At 37.8% G+C, this 22,237-nt stretch overlaps 1 protein-coding gene across 2 annotated transcripts in view; it reads left to right on the forward strand.

Annotated features, from left to right (window-relative positions):
- Fat3 (FAT atypical cadherin 3) overlaps positions 1-22,237 on the forward strand; it is a 506,722-nt gene that overhangs the window by 146,321 nt on the left and 338,164 nt on the right. For both annotated transcript variants that reach the window (XM_048345620.1, XM_048345621.1), the window contains exon 2: positions 12,085-12,399. In XM_048345620.1, the coding sequence (XP_048201577.1) occupies positions 12,085-12,399 (315 nt within the window). The remainder of the gene's footprint in view (positions 1-12,084; positions 12,400-22,237) is intronic.

The following is a 22,237-nucleotide window of genomic DNA, read 5'->3' on the forward strand; positions in this document are numbered from 1 at the left end:
GCAACAACAAATGCTGGAGGGGATGTGGGGGAAAAAAGGAACCCTTCTCCACTGTTGGTGGGAGTGCAAATTAGTACAACCACTTTGGAGAACAGTATGGTGGTTCCTCACAAAGCTCAGCATAGACATACCCTATGACCCAGCCATACCACTCCTAGGCATCTATCCTGAACAACAGGTCTCAGGATATCTTAAAGACATCTGCACATCCATGTTTATCGCTGCACAATTCACAATAGCCAAAATATGGGAACAACCCAGATGCCCCATTACAGATGAGTGGATACAAAAAATGTGGTACCTATACACAATGGAATACTACATAGCATTTAGAAATGATAAAATATTGGTATTCTCAGGGAAATGGTCAGAAGTTAAACAAATAATGTTGAGCGAGACAAGCCTAGAACACAGAGAACAAAGGGGCATGGTCTCCTTGATATATTACTGTTAGGGTTGGGGTGGGGGGAACAGTAGAGACCAGGTCTGTGAAACAAAACACTTCTTTTCAAATGGTATTTCCATTGGGTCAGTGACCTTACAGTATGTATAAGCAAAAACAACTCCAAGAGAAGGACACAGGAGGATTCTATTGTTGATATTACATTTAAAGTTCTAGGTGAATTTTCTTTGGTGTACACTATGTAGTTACTGTATATGATTTTGGTACACTGGGTATTGCATATATGCCTATCTAATCTAGGGAAGGGAAAGAAAAATGAGGGTGTAAGATAGCACAAGAAACGTACTCAATGCCTTATTATGTAACTGTACCCCTTTTGCACAACACCTTGTCAACAAAATTTAATTGATAAAAAGAACTCATAAAATTATTTTGGGCCACCCACATATAACCTACTTCGCTTTATGGGCGGGGCTAAAATGTCCTTACAAAGGAGAAAAATCAACCTGATTTTCATCTCTGTCTTGAAAAGACTGCATAGCAATTTGCTCACAAATTTCAATAATTTGCTCTAAAACTAACATTGACCTGAATTGCTATTTACACAGCTTATGATCAGTAAGCACATTTAAATATAGAAATCTTGAAACGGCATAAATTATCTTATCTGTTGCAAAGGGAAAGGCAGCATGATGACAACAGACTATCTGAACACACTGTCTTCTTTCCTCGTCTTTTCCATATTCTTGCAAGTCAATGTCAAGATATTTAGCAAAAACACAGGCTACAGGTCTGTGCACATCCAAATTTTAGGCCCATAATGAGATGAAAATTCTTTGTTTGCCTACTGTAATGGACCGTGTTTATCAGTGTCTTGTCAGGGCCTTACTGGTATATACAGATCCGTTCCATCTCAATTAGGAGTCCATGAATTCTGGGCTTGGTGCATGGGTCAGAGGTGAGAGCCCTTTGAGGGGTTGAAATGCATATGGAAACTGGAAAACAATCCAAAAAAAACCTATAGAACAAGAGAACCAGGCAAATTCAATTAAAGAAAGCCAAAGACTGCCCTCCTTTTGGCCCCTGGTATCTCATGGCAATTGCAGTATCTTATTTGGTTATAAAGAAATAAAAAAAGAAAAGAGTATATTGTTTTTCTTATAAATAAAGTTAAGCTGATTTTGAGGATTTCATGTATACTCTCTAATGCTTTTATATCTATGTCTTCCTTATAATCTAATCAACCAAACTTAATTACCTAAGTATGACATTGTCTATGTGAGTTTTTATATGACTTGTCAAATAGGAAACAAGTTGATGAGCAATATGCAGTTATGAGTTTTAGGTACACACACACACACACACACACACACACACACTACAGCAGAAAACAATACTAAACTCATACCCAATCCATTTTCCTTTGTGTGTTTTCTGTTGCATTTCCATAACCTCCAATGGAGTTAGCCCAGAAAATAAACTCAGATGTTTTGATAAAAGTGGCCTTTGTTTCCAGTGTGTGCTTATCTGTGTAAACTCAATAAATATGTTTTCTGGGTAAACATCAAATCAGTGGTGTAAATCAGAATTCATTCACTTGAGAAAGGAATATGTAGGTTGTGAGTTCTGATTTTTTTCATTAGGAAGTTACTGAAGGCTGATATTCCTTATGAAGCAGTAAATGCGTGATTTGTATCCACAGATGTGGTTTTACTTAGAGTTTTCTTATCTGATACAGGAGAAATAGAAAAATGACGAAATGTTCCCCTTCCCTCAAAGAGAAAGCCCCCGCCCCTGTAAAAAAAAAAAAAAAAAAAAGCAAGGAAAATTTCCAGCCATTTCAATATGTTAAGGAAAGAAGTTCAAGTTAATTGGTCCCACTCTTCAGAGCAAATGTGCTGCAGGTTGAGCAGAGGCTCTGAGCATCTGACTTGACATATTTCAGCTTAGGGAATCATCTTGAGAGAGAAAAGGCTTTTCTAAGCAAAACTCAAATTCCCAGTCCTAATGCTCCACGACCCCAGGCACTATTTGTGCTGAGCTAGAGAGTTCCAGACTTAGTAGTAAATAAGTCTCAAAATTGGATTAAAGTACAGCTGATATCTGACATTACTTCCAACTTCAGGTGTTGTTGCTTCAAAAGCCAAAGGTTGTGTTCTGACATTTCATTTCAAAATCCCCATATTTTTCAAGGCTGAAGAAATTGATACACGGGATGAATTTTAATTTAATTAAAAGTATGCCTCAAGCAAATTCTTTCTTTATAGCAAAATTCTCAGTGCTCTCTGTCAACATTGTTTCATCTTACCACAAACCATGAGATTTGTGTCATTGAGTTAAATGATTAAAATATAAAGATGAAAGTTTCAAAGGTGTAGGTTTATGAGGGTACCTGAAATGTGTGCAGACAGTAATTTAAAGAGCTCTCTAAGCCTCTTCCTTTGGTGCTGCTGAGTCCACAGTCTCTTTTGCATTGTCTGCTCAAGTGCTCGGCCAGGGAACTCTCCTTCAGTTCTTCTTTGCTTTAGGTACTTTTCTTATGGGGTCTTGCCTGTTTGCCTAGGCATGGGCTAGGATGGTTATCCTCCCATATAGTTTTGATTAAAAGCATAAGTCACCATGACCATCTTATTTGTTGAGATGGGATCTTGCTAATTATTTTAAAAAATATATTTGGGGTGTGTGTGTGTGTGTGTGTGTGTGTGTGTGTGTGTGCGCGCGCGTGCGCACACACACGCGTGCATGCGCTCTGATACTGAGGCTTGAACTCATGCTCTTGTTTGGCTTTTTACTACAGTCTAGCACTCTGCCACTTGAGCCATATCCTTCGTTTTGCTTTTATGGTCATTAAGTGGAGATTAAAAAAAAATCTTGTGGATTTTTCTTCCAAAGCTGGTTACAAACAATAGTCCTCAGATCTTAGTCTCCTGAGTAGCTAGGAATAAAGGTATGAGCCCTTGCTATCAAGCTCTTGCTAAATTGTTGTGTTGGTTTTCTTTTTAATGAGGCTGGCCTCAAATCTTAATCTTCTCAATTTCTACCTCCTTAGTATTTGGGATTATAGGTATGAGTGACTGTACCTGGCCCTGCGTTTTCTGTTTACTTTTTAATTAACAAGTTTATTTTTGTATATTCAGAATTTAGGATTTCTTTCTCAAATAAATAACACCACTTGTATAAAGATCAGAAATTGCTGGTGGCAAAATAATTGATATCCTTTTCTATCTGTAGTAGATTCTTTCTGAAAATTACTTTGATCATATTGTAAAATGTGCATGACCTTTGAGTCATTAATTAAACTTCTTTGAATTTATCCTAAGGAATAATTGAAAAAAATTACAGGTACAAAGTATCCATCTAAGCATGAGTGAAAATTAATGAAAAACATAAAATCTTTAGAGGTTTTATTTATGACATGTCATGGATCGCTTCCTTGCATTAATTTTTTAAAAAAGAAAACAGTATGAGAGTACTTCTAAGTTATTTGTCATTTGCATGTAAACTTTAAGAAATGATTACCTGTAGATTACTTGTGAACCCATCCTGTCCCCTCACCCTTGTATCTTATTTATAAATTAGAACAAAATGCCTAAGGGAAAATGTACCACTTTACCTCAGAGCTGGGAGAAAATGAGAAGAGAAATATGGTAATAAGTAAGTGAATAGGTATAAAGAAAACAGTCTTGATATGGAAGGGAAGGTTAGGAATGTTGACAAAGAAGAAATGCCTGAGAGTTTTGGGTTTGGGGCAGAAAACTACATAAAGATAATATGGAAGAAAATCTCCTCTCTCTCTCTCTCTCTCTCTCTCTCTCTCTCTCTCTCTCTCTCCCCTCCCTTCCTTAGTAATCACAGGTTTTGCACAACAACTCAATCTAGGTTGGAACCTAGTTAAGTATGAAACTTCAGCAGCCGCTTTTCTAGGTGGACAGAACAGGGGACATTCTCACAGAAGGACGTACTTTAAGTTTCTGTCTTTTCCTTTTGGGTGGTGGATCTGTATGATTGTGCTGTGTCGTGCAAATGCAATTTCCCAAAACCACAGAAAAGATTTGCACTAGGTTACCAGAAAGACAAAACTGAATGCAAATTAGGATGTATGTTTGTTTTTTACTCTAGCCTATTGCTTTCGCTGCTTCCTATTTTCAGGTCCTTGCACCACAGTTTCCATAAATAACAGGTGCATGCTTTAAATTCTAATAAAAATTACTACCAAAAAGTTTGGCTTAAAAGACAAGTAGCAGCAAATGGTATGTTTCTGAATCTACTAAACTTCACAGTCAAGGAGGTTTTTGAGCATGCTAAGTTTTTAGAATTCCTGGTCCCAAACAGACAAGAAAAGCTGTCCATTTTCATTAACTCCAAATAAAAGCCTGGATTTAGCCTGCGGCCCTTTGCCTTGATCGTATGAGCAGCTCTCCAACTTGAAGCCTGGGAAATAGCATGGATTGACGGCAGTTTGCATTTTCACTCTGTAATTGTTCCTGGCAATTGTGTTGTGGGTTTTTCTTCTCTTTCTGCAAAGATGAAAGATGTCTAGTCAGTGGGCCTGGGCAGGAGGAAAAGGGAGTTAAGTAGAAGAACAGTGGCTAGGGTAGATTCAAGTCTATGGCTCAGAGCCACAAGAGCAGAGTGGCTTGCTAGTGTTTTCTCTGCAAATCCCAAACACCAATTTAGCTGCTAGAATTGGAGCCCTCTGGGCAGAACAGTGATCAAGCTCCTGATAAAGTCAGCTGATGTCTTCATCAAGCTGAAATGTCCAGGCCTTGTGTATATTATCAAGACTCTATCTTCATTTGAAGTAGCAAATGGAAAGATTTTTATAAAAACTGTTTCATTAAATAGGATAATTCACTGATGGAAAGTTGAGTTTCAGGGCATACCAATCAATTCTGTGTGCATATTGGAAACATCTGAGTGGATTATTATCTCAGTCTGTTTTGGTTTATCACTGTGAGCTCAGTATAGCAAAATATCTAGTCAATCTAGTTTACGTTTAATATAATTTTTATTGTCAAGGTGATGTACAGCGAGATTATAGTTACATACATAAGGTAGTGAGTACACTTCTTTTCAAACTTGTTATCTCCTCCCTCATTTTTGTCCCACCCTTGCTCCTCCCTAATCCCCCACCATCAATGCAATTTGGGTTTTAGTTTAATGCAGTAATGCAGTTAGTCATTAAGATGCTTGAGTAAAGACAGCTAGAGAATAAAGCATATCTGAGTTTGTCAAATGTTTCACTTCCCTGACTCATTCAACATTTATAGTTTTCCACACTGGCAGGCAGCATCCCACAGCAGGAGACAGCCAGAAGAATGTTTCTGACTCACAGGAAGTGCATATTAGAATGTTAGAGGGACAGAAAGAAAGTGCTGGAGCCTGGAGCCTCAACTGGCTGGGAAGGGTTAATTGAATCTTCATGGGAATGAGGAATAGAGGAATGGAACAGTGGGAGGTACAGCAGATAAGGAGTTGAGGACATTAAAGGTAGAGCCAGTCATCCAATCAAGTGGACTCAAATCAATCCAAGTCCAAGAATTTCTGAGGAGATACAAAAGTGGGTGTAATATAATATGACAGAGTATCTTTTAGAAATTGAGGAGAATAGTGTTGGCAAAAGGCTGAAGTAAATGGCCTAGAGAAATTCCTCATATACTCAAAAATAAATGAACATAGGGAACATATGACTTTTAAAGAAAGAAGCAATTTTGAAATGTGCTGGTGATCTGGGGAGGTAGCTCCATGGTAGGACAAGCTGGGGAAGTCTCTGAGTTTGATTGTCAGAGCAGGGGAACATCTTCCTAGAGATGCTAACGCTGGAGATCAAATGAAAGAACACTGATGCTCTGGATCTTCCTTTACATTCCTTCCCCTCCCCTGCCCTCCCCTCCCTTTTGCTCTCCTGCTCTCCTCCTCTCCCCTCTCCTCCCCTCCCTTTCCCTTCCTTCCTTTCCTAGTCTTGGAACTTGAACTCAGGACCTAGGCACTGTCCCTGAGCTCCTTTTCCTCAAGGCTAGCATTCTATCACTCGAGCCAATGCTCCACTTTCAGCTTTTTCTGTGATTAATTGTAGATACAAGTCTTAAGGACTTTCCTGCCTGGGCTGGCTTCATACCACAATCCTCAGATCTCAGCCTCCTGAGTAGCTAGGGTTACAAGTGTGAGCCACCGGTGCCAGGCATCTCTGGATATTTGTTTGTACCTTCCTGGGAATTGGTAATTATTTCAGAATAAACAATAATGTGCTTTTGTTGTTGCATTGAGAATTGAGTTGATGCATTGAATGATTTGAAAGAAAGATAGAATATACTACCCATTAGTAATGCATACAGCAGCAAGTAGCATGGGGACTGGTGCAGACTCCCACATGTACTGGGTATCTGATTTTAAACAGCCCTATCTATTTTCTCTTTTTATATTACATATTTAGAAACAACTTAAGGACCACAATTTGCAGACATGTTTCTCTAATATTTGTGAGTAAAAAAGGAAATTATAGCTAATATATGTGTTCAGCTAGGATCAGTTATTTCAGTGCCAAGCTGTGCATAATTCCACAGATATAAATAAATGAATGGATAAATAAACACGTTTATTACTACTGTCCTTGTATCTGCCTGTAGGATTACATATTAAAGTGCCTACGGGATGGTGGTCTGTTACTGCCCTTATTGAATAGCAACTAAAGATAATATAGAAAAAATATTTATAAGCATTTTTCAAAAATAACAAGCATAAAAATTCCAGTGGTATTTGTAAAGAATTCCTTAAGTGATATTTTCATAATACTTAGTAAAAAGTGTGAATATGTGAGTTGGCTATACTTTGAGCATTTCACTGGAGGTGGTAAAGCAGGAAATAAAACTGACATCTGTCTCTACTGAGCAACTGGACTTATAACTGTATGGGCTACATTGGTAATGAAATGTTAATTATCATCCATTCCAACTCCACTTAATGTATATTTGTGAATGAATAGACATCATATCCTATTGACTCAGAGGCAGAGATCAAAGGAGAAACCAAAGGAAGGAATTCTGAGACTTGCTTTTTCCAAGCATTCCTAAGGCCCTGGGAGATTCCTTAATAAGACCTAAAAACAGAATTAAACTCTGATCCAACAATACCACTCTTGGGCATCTACCCAAAAGATGTGTAGGCAGCATACAATGAAGGCACTTGAACACTTATGTTCATCACAACACTACTCATATTGCCAAGTTATGGAAATAGCATAGATGTCTTACAACCAATGAATGGATTAAGGAATGTCTATCAATCAGTTTCTCTATCTGTATATCTACCTATCTGGTGGAATTTTACTTATATATTAGAAAGCATAATATTATATCATTTTCAGAGAAATGAGTGAATTTGGAAAAAATATCTTATCGAGAGAAGTAAGCTGGGCTCAGAAAGACAAAGAGTGCATATTTTCTCTTACATGTAAGTTTTAGACCTGAAAATAAATATGTATGAAAAAATCTGTGCATATATTATATATGTATAACATCAAACTGTCTAAAGTATGGTATATGTAGAGATGGATTTTCATAGTATTTATAACTCCTTTGAACAATTAACTGGTAGTTTAACAAAATTATTACCAGGACACTGAAAGATTGAAACATGCCTTGATTGAAGGGAAAGAAGATAAACAGTGGCAGTGGAAAACGCAAAGAATAGTGTATAAATAGAGTTGCAATAATTAATATGAATGGAAAAGGTGAGACTAATCAAAAAGTATGGCATACATAAATGGACATGGCAATTTGAAATCTGTTTGTACAACTATTTGAAAGTAATAAAAAGCAAATCAATAGATTCCTTAGATACAAATCAAAAGTATGATCTACCTATAAAAGAAAAATTGACAAACTACATGTGACCAAAATGGAAATTTTCTGCTCTTTAATCATCACTACAAAGGCAAAACATTTTGTATATCACAAATCTAGTAAAGGACTTTTGTCCAGAGTCTATAAAGACCTCTCAAAACTCAATAAAAAAATTGAAATTTAAATTAGATTAAACGGTGAACATTTATTCAGATGGGAAGTGAACAGTTTCAAAAATTCTCAGTGTCATCATGAAGATGATTATGATTCCACAATGAAATACAATTATATATTTACTTCAGTGTCAAAACTAAAGCAATTGACTGGCAAATCTGACATAAATGAAGATGTGGGACAACTTGAACCCTCCAAATTTCCTGCAGGAGGGAAAAGAAATATACCAAGCAGGTGATGCATCAATTCTTTTATTACTCAAGATTAATGAAAGTGTATTCCCATATAAAACTTGTACATGAATATTCTTATCACCTTCCTTTGTTGTATAGATAAAACTGAAAGCAACCCCAGTGTTCCTCAATAGTTCAATTGTTAAGAAAATTATGCTACAGTGGAACACTAGTAGGAAATGAAAAGCAGTAATTCACTGTTTTTTGCATAGCAAAATGGATTGGCTTCAAAATAATTATTTTCAGTGAAAGAAGCCAATACCTTTCTAGATAATGTAAAATAACCTGTACTGAAAAAAAAAGCTCCTCTGGGGTTCCCTGGTAGTCAGAGAGTTGGGATCAGAGACTAATTAATGGGAAACTTTCAGTGATAATGGATGTTTATATTTTTTATTATAGTGATCATTTTTTGGGAATCATAATTAATCAGATTGTTCATTTTAGAAATGTACAGTATTTTTTAAGTAATAAAGAATGTGTGATAGTTGCAACAGATTTTTGTTAATGATATGAGATTTTTAATAAATATATGTGTGCTGATACCAGCGTTTGAACTCAGAGCCTTATGCTACCTCTTTTTCTACTCTTGGCTAGAACTTGACCACTTGAGCCAAGCCTCTAGCTGGCATTTTAGTGGTTCACTGGGGATGAGCCTTTTCTGCCCAGGCTGGCTTCAAGCTGTGATCCTATGGGCTCAGCCTCCTTAGTAAGTAGGTATGAGCCACCTGCACACAGCCATTACATAGAATTCTAACAATACTTCCTCAGTTATAAAAGTAGGATTTGTTGAGCAGAACAGTCAGGTGGATTTGCACTTGCAGATGCGACCATGTAGCTCATGACTAGTTTTAAGAGTGTTGGAGATGAGTAAATGCTGTGAGTGGTTACCGGTGTTGTTGACATGGTCAGTAGAGATTTAGATGGATTTTCTAATACTCTAGCTGATTTCCTTTTCATTTTAGCCCCAAATTTCATCATAAAGTTGATGTCTGAACACTGTGTTCCAAATACTCATTCATACTCCTAGGTAATGTTTAAATATAATTATAAAAATAATTATAGTTTATTTTAAGGAAAGATGATTCAAATGCTTAGTTTACAAATAGATAATTCATTTATAAATAGAATAAAATCCACCCATGTAGTTTAATTTCTATTAGTGTCTATCTTTCATGCACAGACTTGTCAGAGCCTGGAATACAGCCCCCTCCAACTTGACAGATGGAAGGAGAGAGAATGAAGTGGCTTGCAGGATCACAAAGCAATTCTTGGTGCATACACTTTTGTGTGCTCTTCTGGGCATATGGGCGTGGGCCCATGGAGGTATGCCAGGTGGGGGACAGGCAAGGTGACAAGTCTGGTCAGACATGGAAGATTTTGTTGCTTTCATTTTATTGTCCATACTTTGTTATCCCCCCAAAGGCCAGGAACTTTCCTGAGATGAGAAGTATGTCACTGGTGAGTTTAAAAGACAGAGCTGGGTAAACCCATGAGCAGCCCAGCCAAAACACATCTGCCTGGTCCCCTGCTTTGAGTAGAGTTACTACCTTCAGAGCTACAGCAATATGGTATTTGATTTACAACTTTGCATGTAGTCATCTTTTATTGCACTATAATTGTTTTGCCAAACTTTCCCACAGATTAAATGATCATCATTAATGAATCATTAATGAATATTGAGAGATGGGTAGGAGAATTAAATGCTTGTGTTGAACTTGTTCTTCAATATAGGTAATGGATCCTAGATTTAAACTGAAGCATTTTGGACAAACAGGACTGTATTCTTCTACTATTAACCATGGGCCTTAGGAGAGGTCCACCAACTTGGTGAACTCGTCTATAGAGAGAATTGATTCTTATATTATAGGGAGGTTGTGATATGGGTCTTATAGTACATTGTGGAACCTCAGCAAGTGCTGTTTCTCTGGCCTCTCATCCTCTTGTGGATTTAGACTGTTTGCCATTCCAAGTGTATAAGTGTAAACCAGATGAAGTGATTGTTCCTGGATGTTGGCTGTGCTGTCATCTCTCAGCACAGACCATATTAGAGATAAGGCTACCTGTCAGGATTGTGAGTCTTAGAGGACTGAGACCTTGTCACCTGTCTTCCTTCCATGACTTGCACAGGGCCCAGGAGATGTGTATCAATGGGATAAGCATGTTTCATTGATGAGTTACTTCATGACCTGAGAGCTTCTTTTGAGACTTGTGACCCTCATCGCAGCTCATAGTGGTTGACATTTTTGTCTCCTGTCCAGCGACTACCTGATTTTCTGTCACTATTCCTCCCTCTGACTTACAGAGCTCCAATTTCCCTGAGCAGCAATGCTACCCAGGAGTGATATATATATATTCCAAGAACCTAGGTAGAGTGCCTGTGCTTGGTGGTTGTCATGTGCTCACAGGTGCAGTTATAGCAGGCCAGCGTTCCAGCCCCAACAGCATTTTCTTGTCCTAATGTCATTCAGACATTCTAGTTTATTCCAAACCAGCTTACAAGACAGTAGCATTGTCACCCAACCCATCACCACATCACTGGGTTTATATCACTGTGTTTTCTTTCTACTTTTCTTGCCATTCTACTGCTGGCATCTAATCTTCTAATGCTATATTGGTATTTCTGTTCTGATCGGCAGCTGTCACGACTGCATGAAAACCCATTGTGCTTATGTATTTCCATTGAGAATGTGTAAGACAGTCTTTTGTCTTGTGACATATCACTATGAAAAATTGTGTGGAAAATAACTTTGGAGCTGAAATTTCAATACCAATTAAGTTAGGTGCTTTCAGTATATTCAGCTGTTTTGATTTTTAGGCAGCATCGAGTATATATTGCAGTTTGTTTATGTAGGGTCTGCAAGCAAACCTTAAACCTAATTTGTACCAGTTTGAAATTGGGTGGTTTTGTTCACCTAATTTAAAATGATAGTCCATGAGCATCACTTAATATGGCTCAGGGTTTATTTAGGGCTCTCTGTGGAGCACTTGAGGGGCAAGAGCTCATTTAGAAAGTGTGTTGATCTACTACTCTCTGGATTATACAGTAACTGTGACATCTAATTTTTAAGGAATTTATGTAAAATAGGATTATAAAACAGTTTTCATTCTAACAAGCAAAAGAACATTTAAAAGCTCATTTTCACTTTTGCAAATTAATAGATAAAATCATTTACTCTAGAAGACCTTTTGGTTGGTGAGTAATCAGTAACTCCCTCTCTAGCTGTTCATAATATCTTTATCTTCAAACTTCAAAGTATAGCAAATGTAATTATCCTTTACAAACAACAAATCGTAGAACTATTTATTATGGTTCGGTTTAAGCTGCTTTCTCATGTAAGGAGTAGCATTTTAATTTACTCTCATATTATTTTCCATTTTCTAATTAGTAGTTACTGTCTTCCGTGGCCATCATGCTGTCTCTGTTTTCTCCCAGGGGTCATCACTGCTGCAGACATTCTTGATCGAGAGACCACAGAGTCCTACTGGCTGACAGTGTATGCCACAGACCGGGGCGTGGTTCCCCTCTATTCCACCATTGAAGTCTACATCGAAGTGGAGGATGTGAATGACAATGCGCCACTGACATCAGAACCTATTTATTATCCTGCTGTCATGGAAAACTCTCCCAAGGACGTATCTGTCATTCAGATTCAAGCTGAAGATCCTGACCCCAGTTCCAATGAAAAACTGACTTACAGGATCACAAGTGGGAATCCTCAGAATTTCTTTGTCATCAATGTCAAGACAGGTAAGGAAATGATCATTTGACTTCTTTCATTGACAGTTCAGCTTTAACACTCATCAGCCTCACCTTTGTTTTATTAGTTTATTGTGTAAAAAGAAGCATCTTTGTTTTGGGGCAAGCTTTTTTTTAAAAGCTTTTAGCTTGCCTATAAGAATCAAAGCTTCACAGAAAGCCACAGATTTGCTTTGCTTTACTTGTATTAGTACAGTGTGGTTCCTGGACTGCTCGGTTTGCCTCCTGCCCCTTCTGTTGGGTGGGACTGAGGCCTTTGGCCTGTGCTGGGTGGCCGTGTGGGCTGGCATTGTGAGGCTTGTGCCTGCAGGAACCTTGCCTTGCCTGGCTTACTCCAGCTTGCTGTGATGGCAACAGCCTTACCTGAGAGCACAGATGGTTTGTGATCCTGAACTCCCCAGCCATGAGTCATAGTGTTTGACTTCTCAAATTTTGGTGGTGACATAATCTGTAGGTAAAATATGAAAAAGATAAATCATTTGCTGACTCTTCCTCAAAAGTCTTAAAGTTGACAATAAAAGCTTCCCTTGCTGAAAAAGAACCAGAAAGGATGGTAGTCCAGAAACACATGTGCACTTTGGTTGCTCCACACATGCCACAAGAACATGCCCTGGAGATTTTCTGCACAAAAGATCTCAGAGTTTTGATGATGTCTAGATCCAAACAAAAGAGTTAATCAGTGGAAGCAATTCTGGATAGGGATTTAGTTCATTAACATTTGAGATAATGTGAATTTATTCTGCCCTGGGCAAGTGAGCTGATACTGGTTAAAAGATGGGCTTGGTTGATACCTGTTGGTGTGTATATACACAGCGTTCCTGTTGAACTACTGATAGACTGAGCGTTATTTCTACTGTCTTTATTTATTAAAGCAGAAATATATCCTCATCATGCAAAAGAGTCTCACTAATAAAATTTGAAGAGAATGCTGGAATTTAAATATATTATATATAAATATAACAAATATAATATATGATGACAGAATACAATATGAACAAATGTATAGTATATAAAGTATATAATTATGTATAATATATATTTGTACATAACTATATATTATATGATTCAATATGTGCATGTATATTAATATAAATAATATATTAAAATATATTTAAATTCTAGCACTTTATATATGTGTGTGTGTATCTATATGTGTCTATATGTATTATATATTTTTTTTCTCTAAGTCTAGTGAGTGGTCATTTTGTTAAGCAGACTTCTGAATGTTAGTGATAGCACATCAGGATTTGATTTGTATTTCGTTGTAAGACAGAGTGGTCTTAGCAATGGCTCACTGAGTCTGTGAGGAACGAAGAGGACTTATCAAGAGCTAGGCTCAACCCTTCAAGGAAGCTCTGCATGGGGGAGATGAGGAAACCTCTCCTGTTCACTTTAGAGTTCTTGACCATGCATGGAAGGTGGAGACAAATAAATGAATTCAAACACATTACAAATCAAAAGTGAATAAGAATGGCAAAGAGGCAGCACAAAGGCAGGACAGGACAGGAAGGAGGCCAGGGTTTGCATCTTCTTCCTGGATTCTGTTACCACTCGAGTCGAGGAAGGGCCTGGTACCACCTGTTCAAGATAAAGGGCACTAGTGGGAACCCATTCAATGTGTCTGCTTCCATTTCAGGCAGAAGGTAATAACTATCAAAGGTAGAAATTTGGGTTGAATGCAAAGAATTTAGATCTCACATTATATGCAGAGAAAGTGTCCACTGATATAATTAAAGCTGCTTTTTACACAACTTTTAAAAGTTTGAACATGAATTTTCACAATGCCTTGTATTATTACAATTTGACTGACATTACATAAGAGCATTAAATCATTCTCATGAGCTCTCTGTCCTTGCCATGAATTTTCCCAAAGTAATCTAATATGTCTAAACTGTATGTCAATTTTCTAAAAGAAAATTCAACATACTTCATAATTTTCAGATATATAAGAATAAAATACTGCATTTTGTTTATCTATTTTTAGTAACTAAGCATTTATTGCATCTATTAGTTTTGTTCATAACAGTATGAACTCAAAATAGTGCACAAGCCATTCCAGGGCACCAGACAGCATGGATGGAGTTAAGAGATTAACAGCACGTATGTTACAGTGGAAGAGTGTAGAACCTGGTTGTGGTAAGGGAGTTCAACTCCTGTGGCTCAGTGAGATGTGGTCAGAGTGCTTTTTCACGTGAAATGTCTACCACACTGCTGAGTGCCATGAAATCTCAAGAGTTGGCACCTTGTCTGCTATACATTAATTTCAGGAACATCTTTCAATTTCTTTTAATTGACTTTCAGTTTGTTTCCTTGAGAATGACAATCACAGTGCTTCCTTTTAATGCAGGAAGAATGAATGTTTTGATGTGATTGAAGGTTGTTGGTACACCAAAGAGCTCTAAGATTATGTTATTTCTGTGTCTACTGTTTCCATTCCTTTCTCTTCCTTCTTCCCATTCTTTTTTTTTCCCTTCCCTTCCCTTCCCTTCCCTTCTCTTCCCTTCTCTTTCTGGGTATCAGACTGCCTATAATATCTATTGACTCTCATAACAAAATGAATTTTTTGGCAATTATTCTTGTCCTTGAAAATCATTTGAAGGACTAACATCAATATAACATTTTTTCAGTGATGAAGCTAAGAAATATATTCAGGAAAGATTCATTCTTTATATTTTTTTCCAACTGAAATGCCAATCCACTCTAGTAAACTGACCCTTACTCTCTTACTTCCTTTCATGTGGTTCTGTGGACATTTATAAAGTTTTGTTTAAATAAAGAAGAAGAGGATTTGTAAAAACTCAATTTGTGTCACTACTTATTGTCTATCCCTTATGAAAGAGAACAATCTCCCAAAATTAATAAGTGAGGTAAGCCTGGTGTTGGTATTTCATGCCTATAATACTAGCTGTGCAGAAGGCTGAGATCAGCTCACAGCCAACGCAGCTGGTAAATCTAAGAAGTACTTATCTTCAGTTACCAAGTAAAAAGCCAGAAGTGGAGATTTGGCTCAAGTGGTCTGTCACAGCCTTGAGTGAAAAATCCAAGTAAGAGTGAGAGGCCTCGAGTTCAAGCTTCAGTACTGGCACCAAAATCTACCGATTTTACTATTAAATATTCTGTTCTGTGCTCAAAGAATCATTCTAAATTTTTCCCCTTCTCATGCCTAGACTCATATAAGGTAAGAATTCTGTGAATTTTCTTTAATAGCCTTTACAGTTTGAGAAGGAAACTAAAACCTGTGGCACTGTGGGTTCTCTTTCTGGCCTGTGCTGAGCAGCTTAGTTCCTTCAAATTCACCCCTCTCCTGCTGCATGCTTTTTGGAGGCAGTACTGCATGTATTGAAGAGAAGACACTGACAGGATGGTGCTCAGGCCTTTGGGAGTGAGCAGGAACTCTGCTTCTTTCTGATAGTAAAGGAGTCCAAGCTGAATCAGAGAACAGAGGTGAATGTTACTGTCTGGTTTCAGAATGTGTGTTCATGTCTATAGTATGGGAAACATCCACCACAGTACCAGTACTTAGTAGCACTCAGTAACTGTTAGCTAGTTTTATTTAGCTTTGTTAATGTCACTCTTCCCCTTGGATTCCCTGTGCCAGCTACCAGATGTTTCATGACCTTACTATCTTTTGAAGAAGGAATGCATGCAAGGCAGCAAATAATAGCCTTCATCATTGGCATGTAGCACTCAGACATTTGGTTCAATGTCATGAAGTACATCACAAAATGCTGTTAATCCAGATAATAGTAGTATCGGTAGGGTTGGTGATATAACATAAGGAAATTTCTGCACAAATTTTTGTGTGGAAAATGGGCAATTGCATCTGATATATGTAGAACAGAACTATAAAAGGCAATTCCCAAAACTTTAAACTACTGAACTACCTGTGTCCTGTGAGCTGTGGATAGAGTAATCTATCACAGTAGGGCAAGGCAGATGGGGGTGCTTTATAAATCTGAAGAACGGGTTTTCTACTGAAGAATGCCAAATGACCATTCAGGAAATGTGACATTATTAAACCAGGCTTGTAAGCTGGTTCGGATTTATGAGAAAGAATGAGAGGAATGCTACCATTAAAGAAGGACTTTTTAAAAGATTTTCAGGCCAGTGAAAAAAAGCATTAGATATGGGGTTAGGGTCCTGGGTCTTGGTCAGATAAACAAATAAATGTCTACAGTGTTATAAGATATTAAAACTGCCAAGTGTGCCTATCTCTCTTATTTGGATCTTTGATTATGTTTAAATTTTAAAGACTCTTGATTTTTTCTTCCAAGTCCTCCTTCTGAGAAGCCTACATTTTTTATGGTTTGTATAATTTGTTATTCAAGGAAGGTTTACATGATGACATAAACATACATGTATACAAGATCTCTGGATTAAAATCACCCATTGTTTAACTCTTCCTCACATCTCTCCTCTTAACACAATTCCCACAGGTTTAATTATTCTGTTTTCACACATGTACATAAACTGGAGAATTTTACTCATTAAAAGGTTTATTTTATCAGGCAAACTAACATATAAAAGAGATCCGTTGTTCTTGCCTTTGTCTGTGTTAAGCACTGATGCAGTATTAGCATGCACAGCATTGATATTCTGGGTCTATGAAACCAACCCTTGCTGATCCAGATGTTTCTAGGCTTCCTTGCCAGGGTGTGAATTTCTAAGTGTCTTTGTGTAGTGTCTTTGTCTTCCTCTGACTCCTGCTGTGTTGACTGGCTTCTAATCCGCATTTGGTGGAGGGAAAGCTAGGTGGTCCTTAGCTTTCTGTGGGTATCTGGGGATAAAGTTGAGACCATGGTACCCTCACCCAGGTCATTTGGGAAGAAGACCTCTTCAAAGGTGTCTCTGCCATGGGGAATGCCTCCATTCTACCTTTTCATTCCTTTGGATTTAGACATGTTTCTTACTAAAATATGAGATATAATATAGCTTATCAGAATATCTGATGTGCTTATTTTTAAATCAATTTGAATAATAGCATGTTGTCTTTTGGTATATATGATGGAAGAAATAAAAGGTAAATGTTAACACTAATGAGAAGGATAGTAGAAAAATACAACCAATACTACAGCCTAGTAATCACTCACTATGCTTATTAAACTGCAGATTCCTGGGGTAGAGCCTGGTAATTTATACTTTTAACAAATTTCTAGATGATGCTGAAGGTATTCCCCAGAAGAGCCTGCTGAGCAAGGCTCTGGACTTCTGTTACCTAAGAGAAATGGACTAGAGAGGTAAGCAGATGCTGAGAGAGCCCTGAGGACAAGGCAGCCAACACTCTCACCCTATAGTGCTGTGATTTTGAGTTTACTATGAATTCCACCCCCAATAGATACTCACACCTCTGCTTATACACCCTGTTTTACAACGTTAGTGAAAATGAAAATCTTGTATCTTTAATTATCCACCAAGAAAATGTCACAGAAATCCCTAAGACTTTTGGATAATAAAAAATGGGGGTTATATAATATTTGAATAAAGTAAATAAATTTGCTTCTAAATATGTAGATTCAAGCAGAATTTGTTACTAAGTAGAATCCAGACATTCATCAGTGAGCAAACATTTTTCAATTTTATTATATCATTATAAAAAGAAGTGTTTACCCATAAGATAGTGGTATTCAAAAATAATTCTATCCCAAGTAAGGTAAACCCTATGTTTATGCACAGTTGTGTGGTGATCATCTGCTTAGCAAATCAGAAGGAAACCATCCTTGTGTGTAATGACAGATTTGTACACACACACACACACACACACACACACACACACACCCCAAAAAAAAAAACAAACCATGGTGAGAACCAACTGCAGAAATAATGGTAGTTTTTCTTCAGAGGAAATGCTGGAAATCTCTTCCTCAGGCTTCTTTCTGGGCATGTGGCCCTGGATGAAGGGGTACAATGAGTAGGAACGGCTGCTGGATGATGAGTTGATATTCATAAGTACACGGCACAAAGCAGATAATGTGGTGGGTGAGTATGTATGAAACTGTAAATCACCCTGGCTCTGTCTTTCAGCCATGAAAGGAGGCCTTGTCCTCTCGAACATTAAATTGTGTTCATTTAATCCAACAAGTCCAGTAGAACAAATGGAGCTCATGCAGATTTATCACAGGGGGTTATTTAAATTCAGCAGTGACCTTTGAATCTATGTGAATTTGTTCCCAATGAACAAGGACAAAGGCTCTTCCCTGTATTGTCTCCCCACTGCAGTGGGAGGGGGCAGGGTCTGAGCACGCAGGGGGCTGGATCAGGGTGGGCCATGCACAAGAAGGAAAGCTCCTTTCTGCAGGAGCTCTGGCTCAACCTTCAGTGACTTTGCTTTGTTGGGAGGCTTGTTGTTAATTACTGATATTTAAGTGCCAATTTCAGAGTTCCCCAGTCCTAATACTATTGACATTTTGGGTCAGATAAATTTGTTGTGGGAAGCTGTTTTACAAATTTTAATAACTATAGCAGCATCCTGGCTTGCTCCTACTATGGTACTAGCTTCACACTTCTCCCGAATTCATACAATGGAAGCATCTCCAGTCATGGTCAAACATCTCCTGCGTGGAAAATTACCCACTGTGAGAACCCTGCAGGAATGTGGAAGACTTCATAGGACCTGATTTCACACAGTTCAAAATGAATGACAATCTATGGAAGCATGTTGATATCGATAAATTGGGGAGAAAGGTATTTGTATTATACATGTTTATGCATATGTATTATTATTAATAATAAAATGGAGTAAGATTAAAAACAAAAGAAATCAAAAGCTACATTTCACTACCTTCTTACTCCAGGTTTTTTGTATTTTAAAAACTCTCAAAACAATGAAATCAAACTTACTAGGAGAAAAAAGAACCAAATAATAACAAAACTTCAAAGATAATAAATGCTTGTGCAGTTATCTTTTCTTACCTCTTACTATTTGATGAGGATTTGGCTGACAAGGAAATTCTCATTGGAGACTGTTTTGAGCAGCTCTCTCCAAACAGCATGAAGAGATTACTTTGAGAGTTTTAGAGTTTTTCTTTGAAATGCTTAATCAACTCCAAATTCCTGCTTAGTGTCAGCCATTGTTAGATAAATATGTGAGTTGCTTCATTCTCAGAACCAAGGAGGTTGAAAAGGGGAGGGCCACCTCTCAGACTTTCAGTGGTCTTCCGTACAGCTTTTGCAGGTCCTTGACATCCATAGAAAGTTTTCATGCACATTTACAAACCCCGACAAACTAACAGATAAATTCATGGGAGTTTAAATGAGTATCCTGATCGCCACCGTTGTATATATTGGGTATATTATATAAGTGCATAAGTCTTCAGCTCAATGGGAAATGTGAGTTTAGGAAATAATTAGAACTCCAAATAAATTCAAGGACATCCTGAGGAACAGAGCTGCTAGTGAAGTAATGGCATAGGTTTGGTTCCATCTATAAGAAACAGATTTATATCTTTGAGTTAATAGGACTGTCGTTGGGAAAGGATTGTTAAGTACTATTTTTGTATAAAATTGAATTCGAGGCAAAAAATAAGGAACTCTGGCTGGTCACTGGTGGCCCACATCTGTAATCTTAACTACTCAGGAGTCTGAGATCTGAGGATAGTGGTTTGAAGCCAACCTGGGCAGGAAAGTCTGTGAGACTCTTATGTCCAATAAACTACTCAAAAAAAAAAAAAGCCATACGTGGTGCTGTGGCTCAGGTGGTAGAGCATTTGCCTTGAGTAAAAGAAGCCCAGGAAGAGCGGCCAGGCCCCACCACAGGCAATAAATAAGTAAATAAAGGAACTGTGGGGACAGGAAGAGAAGAAAGAGTGCATGGAGTCTGAAGAATCCTGGCAGGACAGGCTGCCTGGGATACTTTGTAGATGAGTCAGAAGCATGTTGCAGAAGGGCAGTATGCACCTCCTCCCCAGGGTCAGCAGTGCTCCATCTTCTGCATGTGCTCCTGCCTGCTGACCCACAGGAGAGGCATGGCGAAAGGACTGCTTTTGTCCAAAAGAGCAGCCTGCCCCGCAGGCTCAGCCATGGGGGAGCTGCTGTGAGAAATTACTGAGAATTGTTTGGGAGGGTGCTAGAGTCACGTACATAAAGCAAACGACAGAGTTATATTTATTTATTATAAAAATGAGAGTGATCAAGGCCATCAATTCATCTTTCATTTCTTTTATCTGGGCATTCTTTCCACAGCAGTAATTTATGGCGTGAGCTTATTGCTGTCTTCTGTTCTGAGAGAAGCATTGAATTTTAGTTGGAATCGCTGCCCACCACTCTCTTCTTGGATACCATTGCTGGGGAGACTCCTGGATAAGAATCAATCCCCAGCTTCCTGTCCTTCCTCCCTCCTCATGAAGGGAAGGTAAAACAGAGGAGCCTTAGCCCAGGGCACAGGAGTTAGTTCCTCATGCCCCGATCACACGGTGTAGGAAATCAAAGCTTTGGATACTTACCTACTGGCTTGCCTCAAGTCATCTAGCTGATCAGCACAGAGAACAGGTCCACTTGCTTGGCCAGTTTGAGACCCTAAGTTCTGGATTTGAGCATCCCATCACAGCTTTAGAAGGCTGGCATTTGATCTGACGTTTGGTTGTCCCTGTGATCTTACTGAGTTTAGTCATTTTTAAGGAGAGTGTTAGCTAAGACAAGCAGGAGTTAGTATGATTGTTTCAAGATTTTGGAACATTGTCTATGATGCCTGTCTTTGCCCCACGGGAGGCCGTTCACCTAGGCTCAGGTGGTCATGTGGAAGTTATTGTTGGTCACATTTAGTTGCTTGACAAATAAGATCTCATCAGAGTCTTGTTCACTTTTGCATTTGACAGACTTTTGAAACTGATTCTCTGGAGGTGTTTTATTAAACAGCACTAGGAGATGCTACCTGAAGAGTTGCTACAGGATTAAGTGGAGTTTCATCCTTGACCTTCAGAAATAAAATATCAGCTTTAGGATTGTTTCTGCTTTATATTCCAGGCTTGTCCTTTTCTGTCATCTCTGAATCACTTTATTCTTCACTCCTTGACATTGTTACAAAAACTGTGTTTTAAAAATCTATAAATTGTATTCACATTGAAGTAGATTGCCCTAAAAAGCATATGGAACTTGAACAATAAAACCGCAAAGCAGCATGTGGTGAGTTATTGATAGAGCTCACATTCCTTTGCAGAAAATTGACAAGTTTTGTTCTACTTTGCTGTACATAGTGATAGTTTGGCTCCATGATAATCTGAGCAGAAAGAAACTGCGGACAGGAGCCACATGCCAAGGTCAAATGCTGGCATTTGAATCTCAGCTCTGACACTCTTTAGCCTTGTGATGTTTGTCCAGTTAATTCTGAGATTTATTTTCCTTGGTAAAAATGTGAATAATCATAGTAATTAAGATTAAATTAAATATTAAATTAATACTTAAATCAAATATTTAATTAATATTTAAATATTAAATTAATATTTAAATTAAACATTAAGATTAAATAAGTTTTCATAAAATACTTTAAAGGATATTTGACAAGTGAAATACTCAATTTTTGTAAATAATTTGGCACTTACGTTAAATAATTAAGGCCTTGGTCATTGGCATTTACAAACCATGAATAAACACAACAACCTACAGGTTCATTAAGTTATCCATAAGATTAATACCAATTACCATGCTGAGTTCTGTATGTTGTTTAACTAAGTTGTGACTGACAAGTGAACCATTGTGGTACTAAGACAGAGCTATGGCTCAGAATCCTAGAAACTACTCTCCCTCTTAGGTACTTCTATTTCTCAATAATAAAACAGCATAATGCCTTAAAAAAATACAAAAGAAGAAAAGCACTGGTAGAAATAGTTGAGGTTTG

This window comes from Perognathus longimembris, chromosome 4 (genome assembly GCF_023159225.1).
Source record: "Perognathus longimembris pacificus isolate PPM17 chromosome 4, ASM2315922v1, whole genome shotgun sequence".
Classification (NCBI taxonomy): domain Eukaryota; kingdom Metazoa; phylum Chordata; class Mammalia; order Rodentia; family Heteromyidae; genus Perognathus; species Perognathus longimembris.